Raw genomic sequence first — 17,762 nt, 5'->3', positions numbered from 1 at the left:
TCTACTAAGTAAGAGCAATAAGGGTAGACATCCTTGCCTTGTTCTTAGATCTTAGGGGGAAAGCATTCAGTTTTCACCATTAAGTATGATGTTAGCTGTAGGTTTTTTTGCAGATGTTCTTTATCAAGTTGAGCAAGTTCTATCTGTAATTGATTGAGAGTTTTATCAGGAATGAGTGCTGGAATTTGTTTCTGTATTAATCAATATGATCATATGAACTTTATTATCTTGTTAACATGAGACAATTCAAGCTATTTTTAAAAAGATATTTTACTAGGGGTGCCTGGGCAGCTCAGTTGTTAAGCGTCTGCCTTCAGCTTAGGTCATGGTCCGGGGTCCTGGGATTGAACCCCGCATCAGGCAGGCTCCTTGCTCAGCGGAAAGCCTGCTTCTCCCTTTCCCACTCCCCCTGCTCTCACAGTGTCTCTGTCAAACAAATAAATAAAATAAATAAAATCTTCAAAAAAAAATATAAATAAAATCTTCAAAAAAAATATTTTACTAAAAGTACAAACAATTAAAACAATTATACTGTATCTGATTAGTCAAGTAGGGCATTTTTGTGGTGTTTTTCATTATGTAAAAACTTAAGCAGTCCTACCCCCAGATCTAATGACAATAAAATCCTAATGGAATATCTAACTGATCAATCACCGAGAAGATTATATAAAGTTTAATATAACGTGCTAAAGTTAAAAATGCCAGTGATAAAGTTTTGGACTGATTTTCAACTCATGAGGTATTATTCACTCAACAAACATTTACTTTGAGAGGCATTATAGGATAATGATTAAGAGCTCAGCTATCATTTATCAGCTATGTGATTTTAGAAAAGCTATTTAACTCTTATGTAACTCTGTTTACAATATGATATAAAACAGAAGTACAGACTTCTGTGTAAATGCCAATGTATTAGTACCCACTTAAATAGGAAAGTAAGATATCAAAGAGGTAAAAGAAGGCAAAAAAGTTAAAAAAAAAAAAGAATGTGAGGCTAATAAAAACAGTATATATTAATAATTAGATCTCACTCTCAATTAGACAGAGCACTATCAGTGTTATTCAAAGTATGATCCATGGACTGGCTAAAATTTCTCAATTTTTTACAGGTCTGCTACAAGATATGGAGCCTGTGCCAGAAATAACTACAAACTAAACACACTTAGTTCCATTATTTATGTATTTAGGCAGAAGGATTTTTTGGTAAAGGAAGAAGCTCCTTGTTTAATATTTTAACACAAGCTCCCTAATTTGTCACAGATTAAGACTTTCAGATAGTACTGCTTTGTATCTATAGTATTTGTATTAAAAATTCAATAAATGATTTTTTAGAAGTTCAATAAATGATTTAAATATATAGAAAATTTTAAGATATCATAATCAATTTCATTCTTGAATACTGGCATTTAGCAAGTACCAACTATTGGTCCAGAATTTGACTAGGCATTTAGGGATAGTCTGGGAGAAAGACTGGAGAGTACCTGGGGTAGGGGAGTGTGATGATCAACCTCACTTTAAAATATTACAATCTAATGCAAATGGTAGAGCTCATCTGTGAATCACAGGAAACTAGCTTTCTTGTATTTTTCAAGAATCTCAATATCAGAAACAACAACACTGTGATTTTCTCCTGAATGGAGCTATAGAAAAAGAAAGACTAGAAGTAGAGACAGACACTGGCTATAAAAAGGAATCTTTTCCTGGAGGGCTCTCCACACCTCTGTAGAATCACCAAAATCAATTAAGCTTTGTCTGAAGTTTAGGATTTGTTTCAGGAACGGTTCACATTCTGCTGCTTAGCCAGGGAATTCTGAAATGTGAAGTAAGGAATTTCTTGAGATTTCTTTAGTTAATTTCATTTTTGGTCCTTTTGTAAAGATTTCTAGGAGTTACTTCTGGTGACTGAAAAGAAAATAATGTTATCTACAGAGAAAAAGAAGAGATAAGAGGAGTCTAAGGTAACCAAAATGGATATTTAAAAAGATGAATTCTGACAAGCAAGAAATTTAATTATATAAATTAAGTCCAGAAGACAGCACAACTACAGAAGGAGGAACAAACAGCCAAATATAAATACAAATAAATAGCTTGTATTTATAAGCATATTAGAAGAGCTAAAAAGCTTAACATAAGAGGAGGATTCTGAATGATACCAGGACCAATACAAAGTTTTAGAGTTGTTTTCCAAGCATGACAATTTAAGGGAAAATAAAGGCTCACATCTGGGGATAGTTGGTATAGTGTTAACAGATGTTTTACTCCTACTGCCTCTATTGAGGAGAATGATCTTTACATGACAAATGAAAAACTAGTCATAAAAGAACACTTAACTGTTCTATTTATATAAGGTTCAAACTATGCAAAATAATCTATAATATTAAAAAATCAAGATAATGCTTACCCTTGGGGGAAAGGATAACTAGGAAAGAGCCTTGGAATACAGGTAATGTTCTCTTTCTTGACCTAGGAGCTTATTACACAGATGTGCTCACTTTGTGAAAATTCATCAAGCTGTACACTTAGATGTGTCGACCTTTTTCTATGCATGTTATAAGTAAATACCATTTTAACTATTTAATGATACATTTTCATGCTGTGTGGTTTAGGGATAAATAATAAAAAGTTTATAAAAAGCTAATAAAAAGTTAATAAAGCTAATAAAAAGTTAAAAAGCAAAAAAAAAGAAAAAAAAGCTAGGTCTGAAGTATCAAGATTGGCAAGGAGCTCTCCTCACTCTCTTTATTAAACTAAGGCTTAGTTTACTTCTCTGGTCCAAATGAAACAAGGATCTGAAAAAAACTTGAAAATATGATGGCCAAATCACCGTTGTTAATCTGTTAAGTATCTCTGAAGAATTTAAGTTGCAAGAACACTGGAATTAGCAAGCAGTTTTCAATTCTACTAAAGACTGGGGGGTAGGCCGCATAGGGAGTTAGGAAAATGGATTTCAGGAACTATATACAATACCAATGAGCTTAATATTGATACTGAGTAAAAATTCATGACCCAAAGTGGGTATTTAATAAACACTTATTAAATAAATAAATGCACAGGTCTATTTATAGTTTTAGTAACTGGGAGTGTGTTACTCTCAGAATCGAGACCTTTCTTTTCTCCAAAATTGAAAAGTTTCAAGATGGTAATTTAATATAGAAATTTCAGGAGTGAATTAAGATCAAGAAAAGAAGCTAATCTAAGATGAACACAAAGATTTAGAAATAAATTTTAAAGTCTATTTTTTTTAATGTACATGTAATATAGAGAGTTAGTTATGTATACTTTCTTGATTGGGAATTAAAATACTAGCTTCAAATAAAATGAGCTTGCATGAATACACAATCTCATGAAGGTTCATTCTAAAGTCCTCAAAAAAAAGAAAAAGAAGAAAATGCAATTTTTTTTAAAATATTTTATTTATTTATTTGACAGACAGAGATCACAAGTAGGCAGAGAGACAGACAGAGAGAGAGAGGAGGAAGCAGGCTCCCCGCTGAGCAGAGAGCCTGATGTGGGGCTCGATCCCAGGACCCTGGGATCATGACCTGAGCCGAAGGCAGAGGCTTTAACCCACTGAGCCACCCAGGTGCCCCAGAAAATGCAATTTTTAACAGCAGTTTCATTTAACTGGTAAGATAAAAGGTTATTTTACTTCTATTTTTCTAAAGTATCTTTAACAAGTATGTGTAACTTTTACATGAAAAAGGTAGAGGAATCCTATCTAGCACACGGCCCAAAGAAAGAGAGGATCTTGAGAAAAAAAGTAAAAACGAAACAGAAGACTATCTAATTTCACCAGATGTGAGAATTTCAATGCAGGCACTAAAATACTTCGCACAGTACCTTAATAAATGAAAGCTGTTATAAGTAAATACCATTTTAACTATTTAATGATACATTTTCATGCTGTGTGGTTTAGGGATGACCACTAATTTGCTATAATATTTTCATTATTCAAGTTATACAGAATTTTAAAATCAGAAAAACCTCCTAATTACTTTCTGTTAAATGCAATCACCCTTACCTTTCGCAGTTCAACTGTCACTTCATTCCGGTGTCTTCTCATTGTCTAAAAGGAAAAATAAAGAACACATAAGTACTGAATATTGATACTGCTAGTAGATAAATTAAGGTCTAAGGCTTGACTTATTTCACTTAGCATAATCCCCCCCAGTTCTATCCATGTTGATGCAAATCGTAGAGCACTGGGTGTTATATGCAAACAATGAATCATGGAACACAACATCAAAAACTAATGATGTACTGTATGATCACTAACATAACACAATAAAAATTTAAGGTCTAAGGCATTTAATATATAGAATTTTCTGGAAGTAATTCATTTTTAAGGATTGAGGACTGGTCAGTTTTAGACTTTAAATGAACCATGGGAATTTAAAAAGCCAAAACTCCTGTCTATTTTACTGGATATCTGTTGGTTAATCTTGTGGGGAGTTTTTTAATTTGGGGGGAGTTGAAGGTGGGGCTTGGCTGCTTAGAATCCATTCCCCTTGTCTAACTGCACCCAGGTATCTCTGGGGAATTATATACCTTCTGCTGTGGACTGCCTTGATCGAACTCCTATTAAAGTATCTCATTCTCTCCTAGTTTTGAATAGGGCACGAGACTGAAATCATGCTAGCAGAGCTTTTGCCCCCATGACTCTGAACCTTGAGCCAAGTGGAAAGGAAAAAAAAAAGGAGGAAAAAGAGAGGCAGCACATTAATTTCCAAAGGAAATATCTGGACAAGATAGTGAATAATACTTATATCCTGGAGTTGCTCTAGTCCCAGTTCTCAGGTGTCCCCACTCATTTTATGAACTACCTATATTCTTCCAATAAATTATGGTTTTGCTTAAGTTGGCCAGAGTTGGTTTTTGACTTCTGCAACTGATGAAATCTATCTCAAATGATTCATGTTTTTAAAAAGTAAAAGACTTGGGGCACCTGGGTGGCTCAGTGGGTTAAGCTTCTACTTTTGGCTTAGGTCCTGATCTCAGGGTCCTGTGATCGAGCCCTGCATTGGGCTCTTTGCTCAGCAGTAAGCCTGCTCCCCCCTCCCACCTCTCTGCCTTCCTCTCTGCCTACTTGTCATCTCTGTCAAATAAATAAATAAAATCTTTCAAAAAAAAAAAAAAGTAAAAGACTTAATTGTAATGGCCTTAAAACCACATGAAAAGGGATATAAATTTGGGATAGATATTTTGCATCAAAAGGCAAAGAGTCCTTCTAAGTTTACAGCGAGGCTCTATCAGGCCCGGTCTTACCAGGAATGACTGAAATGATCAAATAGCCTCTCTCCCCTTGATGTACTGACAGGATGGATTATCTTATTACACATATAAGTATGGTAAAATCCTTAAATTTTTGGATTAAAGGCTACATAAAGATTACATGGTTGTGGTATATTATTATTTTAATATATTGCCAGATTCAGTATGGTACTATTTTATTTAATAATTCTTTTGTTATGGTATCTCTATCAAGTTTTTGTAAATGGCAATGATAAATTAATTCTCTTTTTAGGAAAAAAAATCCCATGAAAATCAAATTACAAAGTTTGTTAAATATCCTGAAATATTAACCTAGATTTAGCTTATGCTTAAATATATATATTAAATGTAAACAAAACTGCCAAACAAAATTCAAATTAGTAGCATTCATTTAATGTGAAGAAATGATGCACTGATAAAACTATTATCACTAGTAGGGTTCAACCCTGAATCTAATTCTATGTTTCTGTGTTTTGACTTTAATATGATGAATATACAGACTGCTTCGTGTATAAATTCATCATGTAGAATGGTAATAAGTGTTGAGCAATTTTCAAATACCAATGTTATTTTGATAACTCTAAACTGTCTTGATTTACTTGAAGATTAGAACTGCACTACAAATAACATTTGCCTATATGAATATCTAATCAAACTGTTACTAGAACTGAGAAGGAAAAATATTTTCATTGCAATAACTACTACACTTAATTATTTATGAACTGTTAATAAGATGATAGGCACACAACAAAAAAAGATCTAGGCAACATATCCCTTACAAAATATGATCAAGTTAAGGCTATACTGTAATTCACATTAAAATACTTCAGCATCAGGGTGCCTGGGTGGCTCAGAGGGTTAAAACCTCTGCCTTCAGCTCAGGTCATGATCCCAGGGTCCTGGGATCAAGCCCCGCATCGGGCTCTCTCCTTGGTGGGGAGCCTGCTTCCTCCTCTCTCTCTCTCTCTCTCTCTGCCTGCCTCTCTGCCTACTTGTGATCTCTCTCTGTCAAATAAATAAATCTTAAAAAAAAAAAATACTTCAGCAGTGGTGTGCCAACTTTGAAAGTTCCCTAAATTAGGACTCCACACTTCAAAGTAAGTTAGTAGCATGTGAAGCATTCATATCAGAAGTTAGCTCCCTGTTAAGTAAGTGCTTCGAATATCAACATCTGAATTTAGACAACGGTTTGTTAATTAGTGTAAGAGATGTTGGAAATAACTTTTTTATTGCTGAAATGAAACTGTGCAAGATATATAGATTGACTAGGAATACTGTACATGTGCCTGATTTTTGTCTATTTGCAGTTTAAGAATCTGGCAAGTCCAGCAGTCTGTCTTCAGGGAAGTTTTTGAATCTATGCCTCCCTTTGATCCTATATATCACCCTTTCTTAGAAGATTTTGTCACCTAGTCCTAATCAGTTCTTTGTGGTATATGCTTATAGTTCAAGTTCTATTGCAAGGTGGCAGAATTCTAAAGCTTCTTTTATTATAACATAACTCACTGGTAGTAAAATTTCTAAGGAAAAAATACCTGTTACTTCACCTACCTCTAATAGTTAAAAGGCTTCCTACTCACCCAAAAGAACCATATGCATGTAAAATAGCCAGATGGCTTAGGTCAATCAGCAACAGGTACTGACCACTATGTATATGATAAAAGTACCACTGAATTAGTCATGATGCATTCTGTTCTCTGAATTACAGAAAAAGGCTCCATCTTGGGCCCTCTCCTCCCTAACATTCTTCCCAAGTGATCTCATTTACTCTCATGTCTTCAATTACTTTTTGATGACCACTCTCAAATATCTATCTTTAGTTCAGGCCTCCTGGCTGATCTCAAATATGTAAGTACTATATTCACTCACTCAACAAAAATTCACTGAATTCATCTAAAATGGACCAGACAATATGCCTGCAACTAGGAGACAAATATAGAATTTATAGTCTAGTACAGTTGTCAGTAAACCACAGCCTGTGCCCCAAACCTTCGGCTGTTTTCTGTAGGAATGAACAGGAATGGTTTTGACACTTTCAGGTGGTTGTATTATATCATTTATTTATTATTTATAAATGATATTAAGTATCCATGTAATATACCTATTTTTGTCTCTTGGCTTCCAAAACCTAAAATATTTACCTTTTCTCCTTTTAAGAGAATGTTTGCCAAAGTCGGTCTAGTGAAAAACACATTAGTGATAAGCAGTAATATAAACATGTTAAATGAAAAAAAAAAATAAACGTGTTAAATGTTAAGATAGGAAAATAAAGTTTAATGTTGGAAGGGGACATGATTAGGGAATCAGGAAAAAGCTTCCTAAAGAAATGAAATATATCTATACGTGGTTTGGGGCTAGACTGTTGCAAGACTTCACATTTAGAATGCTTACAAATACCCTTAATAGCTGATTCCTTTCCTCCTCCCCTCCCAAAAAAACCCTTCCCCCCAAAAAACTACTCTTCCATGAATATTCCCAGTATTAGGAAAAATCACCAGCATCCAAACAGTTTTAAGAACCCCAATCTTAGGAGATCATCCATGTCTGCACAGTCTCTCACACGTTGACACCCAACAAGGCACCAAAACTAGGATTCAACCCTTCTAGCTCAACTGCCATTAACCTAGACTAAGCCACCCTTATCTCCCCTGGACTGCCACAATAGCCTCCTAACTAGTCTACTTGTGTGGTCTTTCTCTTGAATAAAAGTTCTCAATGAAGTTTTTTATCTTCTATAAACTCCCCTAAAAGAGAAACACACACACACACACACACACACAGTCACCAGGACAGTCAAACCCAAACCCCACGGACAAAATCTACAAGGCTAAGTGACAGGGTATCCCCACGAATTCTCAAATACAAGCAGGATCTGGGTTAAACTGTCAACTATAGGAGTCACATGGTATAGCATGTATACACAGAAGGAAACAGAAGAGCTCAAGTAATAGGGTAGGTAACTGAAGGACTTGAGGTCAGAAAAACCCCAAATCATAAATCATTAGAGTTTAGAAAGGCAATATGCAAATAGCTACAAATGGAAAAGCTCTTTTGTATATACCAACACTGTAAGCTATAAGGCTCTACACTCAAAAACTAAGGAGAGAAGACTGCCTTCCTGGACAAAGTCCTACACTGAAAAGAACTTCTGGGAGAAGAATCTCAGTTGAGCAAGACAGGCACAATGAAGCAAAGAAAAGGAGGTATCAGACAAAAGTGGGTTAATTAAAGAGACAATCTCAGAACATAGAAAGCTAAATATTTCTTATCACTTTGTAAAAGTCAACAGAAGAAGGGGGTACAGAGTGGTAAAGCTAGAAAAATTATCCTGACCATCCCTTGTTCCAAAAGGTTCAGGAAAACCTATTACAAATAAGCAACAGAAGAGTGCTGTGAAGTGTGTAAACCTGGCGATTCACAGACCTGTACCCCTGGGGATAAAAATAAATGTTTATAAAAAATAAAAAATTAAAAAAAAAAAAAAAAAAAGAAAAGGGTTGAGATCAAATTCCATGCCATAAAAAAATGGGAAAATAGGGGCGCCTGGGTGGCTCAGTGGGTTAAGCCTCTGCCTTCAGCTCAGGTCATGATATCAGGGTACCAGGATTGAGCCCCACATCAGGCTCTCTGCTCTGCAGGGAGCCTGCCTCTCCTTCTCCCTCTGTCTGCTTCTCTGCCTACTGGTGATCCCTCTCTCTCTCTCTGTCAAATAAATAAAATCTTTAAAAGAAAAAATGAAAATAAGGCACAGAACGTTGACTCCAAAAGCTTGCCACCAAAAAGCCATACCTACAAAACAGATAAAAATTTAATCCAAGAAAATGTGAAATAACATTCCAAATCAGAATGCAAAAAACTCAGAAATCAGGTGCTAGAAATCAGAAAAGAATTTGAAGTAAAAGAAAAAAAATTATTTCAGAAAGGAAACCTAATCAAGAACAGTTATAAGATTCAATACACAACAGATAATGTTTAAGAGATAAAGAATGTGCAAATAAATTTTTAATCAAAAGAAATAAAGGTGAGAAACACCTGGCTGGCTTAGTCAGCAGGGCATGTGACTCTTGATTTCAGGGTTGTAAGTTCGACCCCCACACCAGGTGTAGAGATTACTTAAAATCAAGTAAATAAATAAATAAATAAATAAAGGAAGGTGAAAATATTAGAATGAAAGTGACAATAAAGCTAAGCAAAGATGTTATATCCATACAATAAGAACACGTCAAAGAATAAAACCAAAGCAATGAAATAAAGCAAATACCAAAAACTATAATTAGAGAGAAAAAAGTCCTACAACTAGAAGTCTTTAAATGAAATATTGAAAGAGTGCACTGATTCCTGGGACATTAACTGAGAGAAACCAATACCAAAATATATCAGAAAAAATGAATGAATTTCCAAAAAGAAAAAAAGAAAAATGCCTCTGGGCATTAGTCAAAAACAAACAAACAAACAAACAAAAAACCTCTCCAGTGATTTATTAGGTAGATATAAGAAGTCAGTTCAACAAGGTCATGGGACACAACATAAAAATACAAGTATCAATTGTATGTCTATATACTAGCAATGAATACATGGGTACCAAAATTAAAAATATACCCTGTAGCATTTATAATCTCTCAAAAAATACTTACATATGAACCTAACAATACATGCACAGGACATACATGTTGAAAACTACACAACACTGATGAAAGAATCCAAAATGATGAAAGATAAGAAAAAAATTGAGAGATACACTGTGTTCATGGATTGGTACACTCAACATGGTATAAATATGTCAACTCTCCCCACAATAATACACAGGTTTAACACAATTCCTCTCAAAATCCCAGCAGCATTCTTTGTAGATACAGAAAATAATATTCTAAAATTTATATAGAAAGGCAAAGTAATTAGAAGAGCTAAAACAATTTTTGAAAAAGAAGAATAAAGTGGGAGGGACCAGTCTATCCAATTTCCAGATTACAGAGCTATAATAATAAACACTGTGTGATACTGGTGGATTAACAGAACAGAATGAAAAAAAAAAAAGAGACCTATACAAATATGCTCAAACTGATTTCTGACAAAGGGTAAAAGCAATTCAATAAAGGAAAGAGGCTTTTCAACAAATGTTGCTAGAACAGGTAGACACTGCTAGACAAAATGTATGAAATCTCAATTTAAGTCTCATATTTTACACAAAAATTAATATAAAATGTATTGCATTTAAGTGTAAAACTATAAAGCATTCAGAAAAAAAATCTCTGGGTTCTGGAGCTAGGCAAAGAGTTCTTAAATTTGACCTTAAAAGCATAACGCATAAAAGAAATGGGGGAGTCTGGATGGCTCAGTCGGTTGAGCCACTGCCTTCGAATCAGGTCGGGGTCCTGGGATCGATTCCCGCATTGGGCTCCTTGCTCAGTGAGGAGCCTGCTTCTCTCTCTGCCTCTGCCTGCCACTCTGCGTGTCTGTGCTCTCTCTGATAAATAAATAAATAAAACCTTAATAAAGAAAGAAAAAGAAAAAGAAATAACTGGTAAGTTGGACCTCATCAAAATTAAAAAAACATTGCTCTGAGAAAGTCCCCATGGGAAGGGGATGAAAAGACAAGCTAGAGACAGAAAAAAATATTTGCAAACTACATATGCAATAAAGGACTAGTATCTGGAATATATAGAGAACTCTCAAAGCCCAACAGAAAGTTAATTAAATTAGAAAATGAGCAAAAGAAATGAAGTGTATATCTTAAAGAGGATATACAGATGGCAAATAAGCACAAGAAAAAAGATGTTCAATATTATTAGCCATTAGGGAAACACAAATTAAAACCACAATGAGATATTACTACACATCTATCAGAACAGCTAAAATAAATAATTGTGACAACACCAAATGTTTATGAGGATATGTAGAAGCTCGTGCATTGTTAGTGGGATTGTAAAATGGTACAGCCATCAGGAAAACAGTTTCTTAAAAAAGAAACATGCAGGGGCGGCTGGGTGGCTCAGTGGGTTAAAGCCTCTGCCCTGGGCTCAGGTCATGATCCCGGGGTCCTGGGATCAAGCCCCACATCAGGCTCTCTGTTCAGCGGTGAGCCTGCTTCCCTTCCTCTCTCTCTGCCTGCCTCTCTGCCTTCGTGTGATCTCTGTCAAATAAATAAATAAAATCTTTAAAAAAAAAAAATGAAACATGCAAACACCACAGTATTCAGCAACCACACATCTAGAACTTTGTATCAGAGAATGAAAACTTAAGTTTACAGAAAATCTGTAAACAAACGTTTATACCTGTCTTATTCATAAAAACCTAAGCCTGGAAAAACCCCAGATATCCTTCACAGTTTAAACAAACTATATATACACCACAGAATATTATCCAACAGCAAAAAGGAAGAAACTATTCAGACAAGGAACAATTTGGATGAATCTCCAGAGAATTATGCTAACAGAAAAAAAACAAACTAATCCCGAAAGGTTACATACCATACAATTCCATTTAAATAACACCCCTAAAGCAACAAAATTACAGAAATGGAGAAGAGATTAGTAGTTGTCAGGGGTTGAAGAAAGGTAGGGTGGAAAGGAGGGAGCACGGCTATAAACTGGCAATAAAAGAGATCTTTGTGGTGATAGAAATGCTTTGTATTTTGACTGTATAAATATCAATATTTTACTAGAGTGTTGCAAGAAGTTCCCATTGGGGAAACTAAGTACAGAGTACAATGGATATTTCTATGTTACGTTTCACAACTGCATGTCAATATATATCTCAAAATAATGGTCAATTAAAAAAAAACTTTTTAAAGAAGGATATACCTCCTATCAGATGCTGAGGAAAAGGGAAAAAAGAGGTCACAATCAAATTCAGTAATGCATATAACAGGGAATCAACAGACAATAAAGACTAAAAAACAGGGGGACTAAATAAAGTTAACCACTGTAACAAATATACGAACCTTCCAAAATACCAAAAATAAACTAAAAAAGAGTAAATGAAACAGATCACATAGAAAAATATACAAGAATAGGGAGGAAACATTGTAAAGAGCTAAAGGAAACCAGGCAGCCTTTGATTTCAGACCTATATGAAAATGAACTACATATAAGTAAGAGAAAGCAATTTCTAAAAGAATTTTAAAAATTAATTAATCTAAATGTATATTCACTTGGTGACACAGTTACACTATCCTATATAACTTTCAACATAGTAATTTGTATGTTCCCAGTCAACCATAAAGACAAGGTAAATACAAAGGAAACTATACCATTTTCAGTAATCCTACTACTGGTTACAGTACTGAGATAGATTATTATTCTGACACTGTTGTGTATGTATTTGGAATAGATGAAATTAGTAGTAATATGATATTCTAATTCTACCAACCCTGATCAAAGAAAACAAGGAATTTCAACCTGGGACAAAGGAGATAGAGATATATGGTCGAAGCTCTTTAGTAAAACCCTTCTTTTTGTCTTGAACTTGAATCGGAAATACCAATACATGCAGAATATATCATTTTAAAAACATTCCTCTATCAGTCTACTTAAAATTCCTAGATCTGTCAAAAACACTCAAAATCTACCTTGAAGGGGCTCCAATTGGTTAAGGATGGTCAATCAGAGTATCAGTAAAAATAATGACTACTATGGGGGCACCGGGATGGCTGAGTCAGTTGAACATCTAACTCTTGATTTTGGCTCATGTCATGATCTCAGCGTGATGAGATCAAGCCCCACATCAGGCTCTGAGCTCTGCACGGAGTGGGCTTGTCCCTATTCCTCTGCTCCTCCCATCCTACCCCTCTTGAATAAATAAATAAAACCGTAAAAATATAACAACACAATGAGCTGAATCATACATATGATTCAATTCATGAATTCAGAATATGAAAAAAAAAACAAAACAAAACCCCAATTGGTCATCACTGGAAGGTGCTAATGAACCACCTCATTGTTCTGAAAACTGATAAATGGAGAGAATCAAGCACAAATTTTGCCTTTACCTAAACAAATTTTATCATGAGGGTAACATAACCAATTATTAAGTGAGGGGAAGTTTGTGTTTAAAATAGTAGTCCAGCTAATAAAGTAGGAAGGACAGAAGTAGAATATCACTGTTTACAACTCCTAGTAAATAATAAATTTAGGTGATGTTCCTCAATGGCTGTCAGCATTACAGTAAGAGACAATCACACACTATGTGCCATCCTGATGGAAGAGAAAACCATCACGTATGATGTACTCTTGTCCCCTCTGCCCAAAATAATCTGAATCTGATAATGCTTCCAGATTCAACTATCAATTTACAGAAAATACAGAGGGCAAATAAACACATTAAATGATACTATAAATGGCAAAAAAAGGTGAGATTAAAAGATTATAGATTAAGAGACTATAGGGAAGAAAATGAAGGTTGCTGGAGGGAGGTGGGTGAACGGATGGGGTAACTGGATGGTGGCATTAAGGAAGGCATGTGATATGATGAACACCGGATGTTATATGCAACTAATGAATAACTCAACTCTACATCTGAAACTAATTATGTACTATATGTTGGCTAGTTGAATTTTTAAAAAAAGATTATACTTTTAAAAAGAGACTTCAAATTCATTCAGAGTAAGGCTACAGATCTTTATCTGAATACTGATCCAAACAAACTGTTCAAAAATATGTAACACTTGAGATCACTGGAAATTTGAACAACTGGATACTTTGTTAGTTTTAAAGAAGTTACTGCTAGGGTCAGGGGTGGGTGTGTGTGTGAGACAGAGAGAGAGAGAAATGCAATAATGGTATTTATTTTAAATACTATGCATACATCTTTCTAGTAACAAAAGATGTCACTTCTGGAAGACCTCATACTTCTGAGAAATCTTCTGCTTCATTAAACTGGATCCAAGCCATAACGGAAGAAATACGTTTTAAATGCATTGCTAAGCTCACATAAGTACTAAGGGGGTAAAGGAGTCAGTAAAGTCAGTAAAGTTTACCATGGGGCAAGTTGTCAAAAGTCAGTAAAGTCAGTAAAGTTCACCATGGAGCAAGTTGTCAAAAGCAAATATGTGAAAGGGAAAGTATGAGGTTAATAATCTATTCACACTGGGAATAGAAAATTAAGTCCAGGTTAAAAAACTAAACTTGGGGTGCCTGAGTGGCTCAGTGGGTTAAGCCTCTGCCTTCTGCTTAGGTCATGATCTCAGGGGCCTGGGATCAAGCCCCGCATCGCATCCGGCTCTCTGCTCAGCAGGGAGCCTTCTTTCCCTTCTCTCTCTGCCTGCCTCTGCCTACTTGTGATCTCTGTCTGTCATATAAATAAATAAAATGTTTAAAAAGAAAAAAAAAAAAAACCCACCACCCTGAACTTCTCATTTAGTCCAAACTCTCAAGATGGCCAAAATGCCTCAACAGATGCAAACCTTTTCTGCTAAAAAGCAGTTCCATCAGGTTCTCAGGATTAAGGAAAAGTCACCAAATATACGAGAAAATAAACCACTAAAGAGTCATGGGGCTGGGGCACCTGGGTGGCTCAGTGGGTTAAAGCCTCTGCCTTCAGCTCAGGTCATGGTCCTAGGGTCCTGGGATCGAGCCCCGCATCGGGCTCTCTGCTCAGCAGGGAGCCTGCTTCCTCCTCTCTCTCTCTGCCTATCTCTCTGCCTACTTGTGATCTCTGTCTGTCAAATAAATAAATAAATAATCTTAAAAAAAAAAAAAAAAAAAGAAGAGTCATGGGGCTCCTGGGTGGCTCAGTCGGTTAAGCATCTGGCTTCAGCTAAGATCATTATCCCAGGATCCTGGGATAGAGCCTCACTTCAGGCTCCATGCTCAGCGGGGAGACTCCTTCACCCTCTCTCTCCTGTTCAAGCTCCACCTCACTATCTCTGTCTCTCAAATAAATAAAATCTTTAAAAAAGAGAGAGAGGGGGGCACCTGGGTGGCTCAGCGGGTTAAAGCTGCTGCCTTCGGCTCAGGTCATGATCCCAGAGTCCTGGGATGGAGGCCCGCATCGGGCTCTCTGCTGGGCAGGGAGCCTGCCTCCTCTTCTCTCTCTCTCTCTCTGCCTGCCTCTCTGCCTACTTGTGATCTCTGCCTGTCAAATAAATAAAATTAAACAAAAAAAAGAAAAAAAGAGAGAGTCATAACCACAGATTCAATGACAACAACTAGGATTACAGGTCCACCCTCCTTGGAATCAGAACACTAAAATTAAATTACAAAATATAAAATAATTACAACAAATATTCAAGGAACAGAAAAATGAAATTATAGGGGCGCCTGGGTGGCTCAGTGGGTTAAAGCCTCTGCCTTCGGCTCAGGTCATATTCCCAGGGTCCTGGGATCGAGCCCTGCATTGGGCTCTCTGCTCGGCAGGGAGCCTGCTTCCTCCTCTCTCTCTGTCTGCCTCTCTGCCTACTTGTGATCTCTGTCTGTCAAATAAATAAATAAAGTATTTTTTAAAAATGAAATTATAAGCAAGCCATTAGAAATTATCAGAAATGACCAGATTTAGGGATACGTGGCTGGCTCCGTCAATGAAGCGTGTAACTCCTGATCTTGGGGTTGGGAGTCTGAGCCCCACACTGGGTGTAGAGATTACTGTAAAAAGAAGGAAGAAAAGAAACAAAAGAGAGAGCCAGATCTGGAAGGAGGACGAAAAAAAAAGGACCAAACAGAACTTTGAGATATGAAAAATAATTGTTGAAATACAATACTACAACCAAAATTAAGAACTCAACAGATAGGTTTTATAAGTAGATTTGATGGAGTTTAACAGAGATTCAGTGAACCGTAAGGCAAGTAAGAACAAACGATCAATAATGAAATATAAGAAGCACAAATTTTGTAATTACAGAAGAAAGGATAAGAAACATAGAGGTATAGTAAAACGTTACAAAACAGGGCTTATTTGGGTTCACAAAGATAGCAGAGACATTGCACAGAAAAAATATCTGAAGAGACATTGGCTGAGAACTTTCCAGAATTGATGAAAAACACTGAACCACAGATTTAAGAAGCAAAACAACATTAAGCAGGAAAATAAAAAGAAATCACAGTAAAACTGCAAGACACAAAAGGAAAAAACAAAAATAAAATTAAAAAATCCTGAAAACAGCCAGAGAAAAACAGATTATCTTTAAAACACAAGAGTCTGAAAACAGACTTTAAAAAATTTCTCTATTGATTATATTCACTACAGATGGGCCTTATAAATGTCTATATTTTACAGGTCTATAACTTTTTTATGAAATTGTAATTTTAATTTATTTTTATTTTTTAAACAGCATATCCCCAATCTTTTTCTTTCCTAAACCTTTTTAGTCACAGGAACAATTCGGACTCGCTTTAACAAGATACACTCAATGGTTTTGGCTTTGACAGTAATTCATAACTGTCACTTTACTAAAATTTTGCTTTTTCAAAACACAGGACGTATACAACATATTGTTGACATGCAATTTCAGGTGCTTCTAAAGCTATGAAAAGCCTGGCACAGTCTGTGAAGCATGTGGCTCTTGATCTCCAGTTGTAAGTTTGAGCCCTATGTTGGCTGTGGAGATCACTTAAAAATAAAATCTTAAGTAAGGGGGAGGGGGGGAATCTTTATAATTGCAGGTTGAGAATCTTTATAATAATAAATAAATAATTTCAGAAAAGGACAGGGTTTGGGGTGATGGAACTGTTCTAAAACTGGACCGAGGGGATGGTAACACAATTGTAAAAACTTATTAAAAATCAAACTTTACACTAACAATGAATGAATTATATGATATACAAACAGTATCTCAATAAACCTGTTCCTTTAAAAATCCTCTGTAGTATGGGTATTTATATACTGTTCCCTGGGCTAGGATCTCTGTTTTTCTAGGTATACCAACTGAAGCAAATGTATACATTTTATTTAGGAGGAAGGAGGTAGGAGAGCACAAAAGGACACAAAATTCCCTTTTCAAAAGGCTATAGAGCTAGAAAACTGAAAACTATATCTCTGGGACAAAACAAACAAAAGCCCGAAAAGCAAAAACCAAAACAAAACCTAAAGGGTATTGCGCTGATACTCTAAGACTGCCACCAACTGGGCATCCATGTTTCAAGGAATATATGACAAAACTAACTTCTGAAAAGCAATGGAAACCAAAAACGGTGAAACCATACCTTCAATGTGCTGAAATATTAACTTCAAACTCAGAATTCTAACAAAAAAGGAATGATAGAATTCAAATACCACCACTTTACAACAGTTAATAAATTAATGGATCTAGGCAATGATCATCAAGGCTTGCTAGTATCACAGAAATAGAGAATATGACATTATGTACCACCTAGTAGAAATACATAATACCCAAGAAACTAAAAAGCCATCTCACAGGAGAAAAGATATGCAAATCACATACGTGATAAGGGAATTTTATCTAGGATAACATAATGGACTCTTTTGATTCAATAGGAAGACAACACAATTTTAAAAATGGGCAAAGGATCTGAACTGATAGTTCTCCAAAGATGATAAAC

At 35.5% G+C, this 17,762-nt stretch overlaps 1 protein-coding gene across 1 annotated transcript in view; it reads right to left on the bottom strand.

Moving 5' to 3' along the window:
• KPNA3 (karyopherin subunit alpha 3) overlaps positions 1 to 17,762 on the bottom strand; it is a 102,144-nt gene that overhangs the window by 49,412 nt on the left and 34,970 nt on the right. Inside the window, exon 2 of the mRNA XM_044249680.1 lies at positions 4,022 to 4,066. Coding sequence (XP_044105615.1) covers positions 4,022 to 4,066 — 45 coding nt within the window. The remainder of the gene's footprint in view (positions 1 to 4,021; positions 4,067 to 17,762) is intronic.

Source organism: Neovison vison, chromosome 5, assembly GCF_020171115.1.
Source record: "Neovison vison isolate M4711 chromosome 5, ASM_NN_V1, whole genome shotgun sequence".
In the NCBI taxonomy this organism is placed as follows: Eukaryota; Metazoa; Chordata; class Mammalia; order Carnivora; family Mustelidae; genus Neogale; species Neogale vison.
This window is presented reverse-complemented; position numbering and strand designations above follow the sequence as displayed.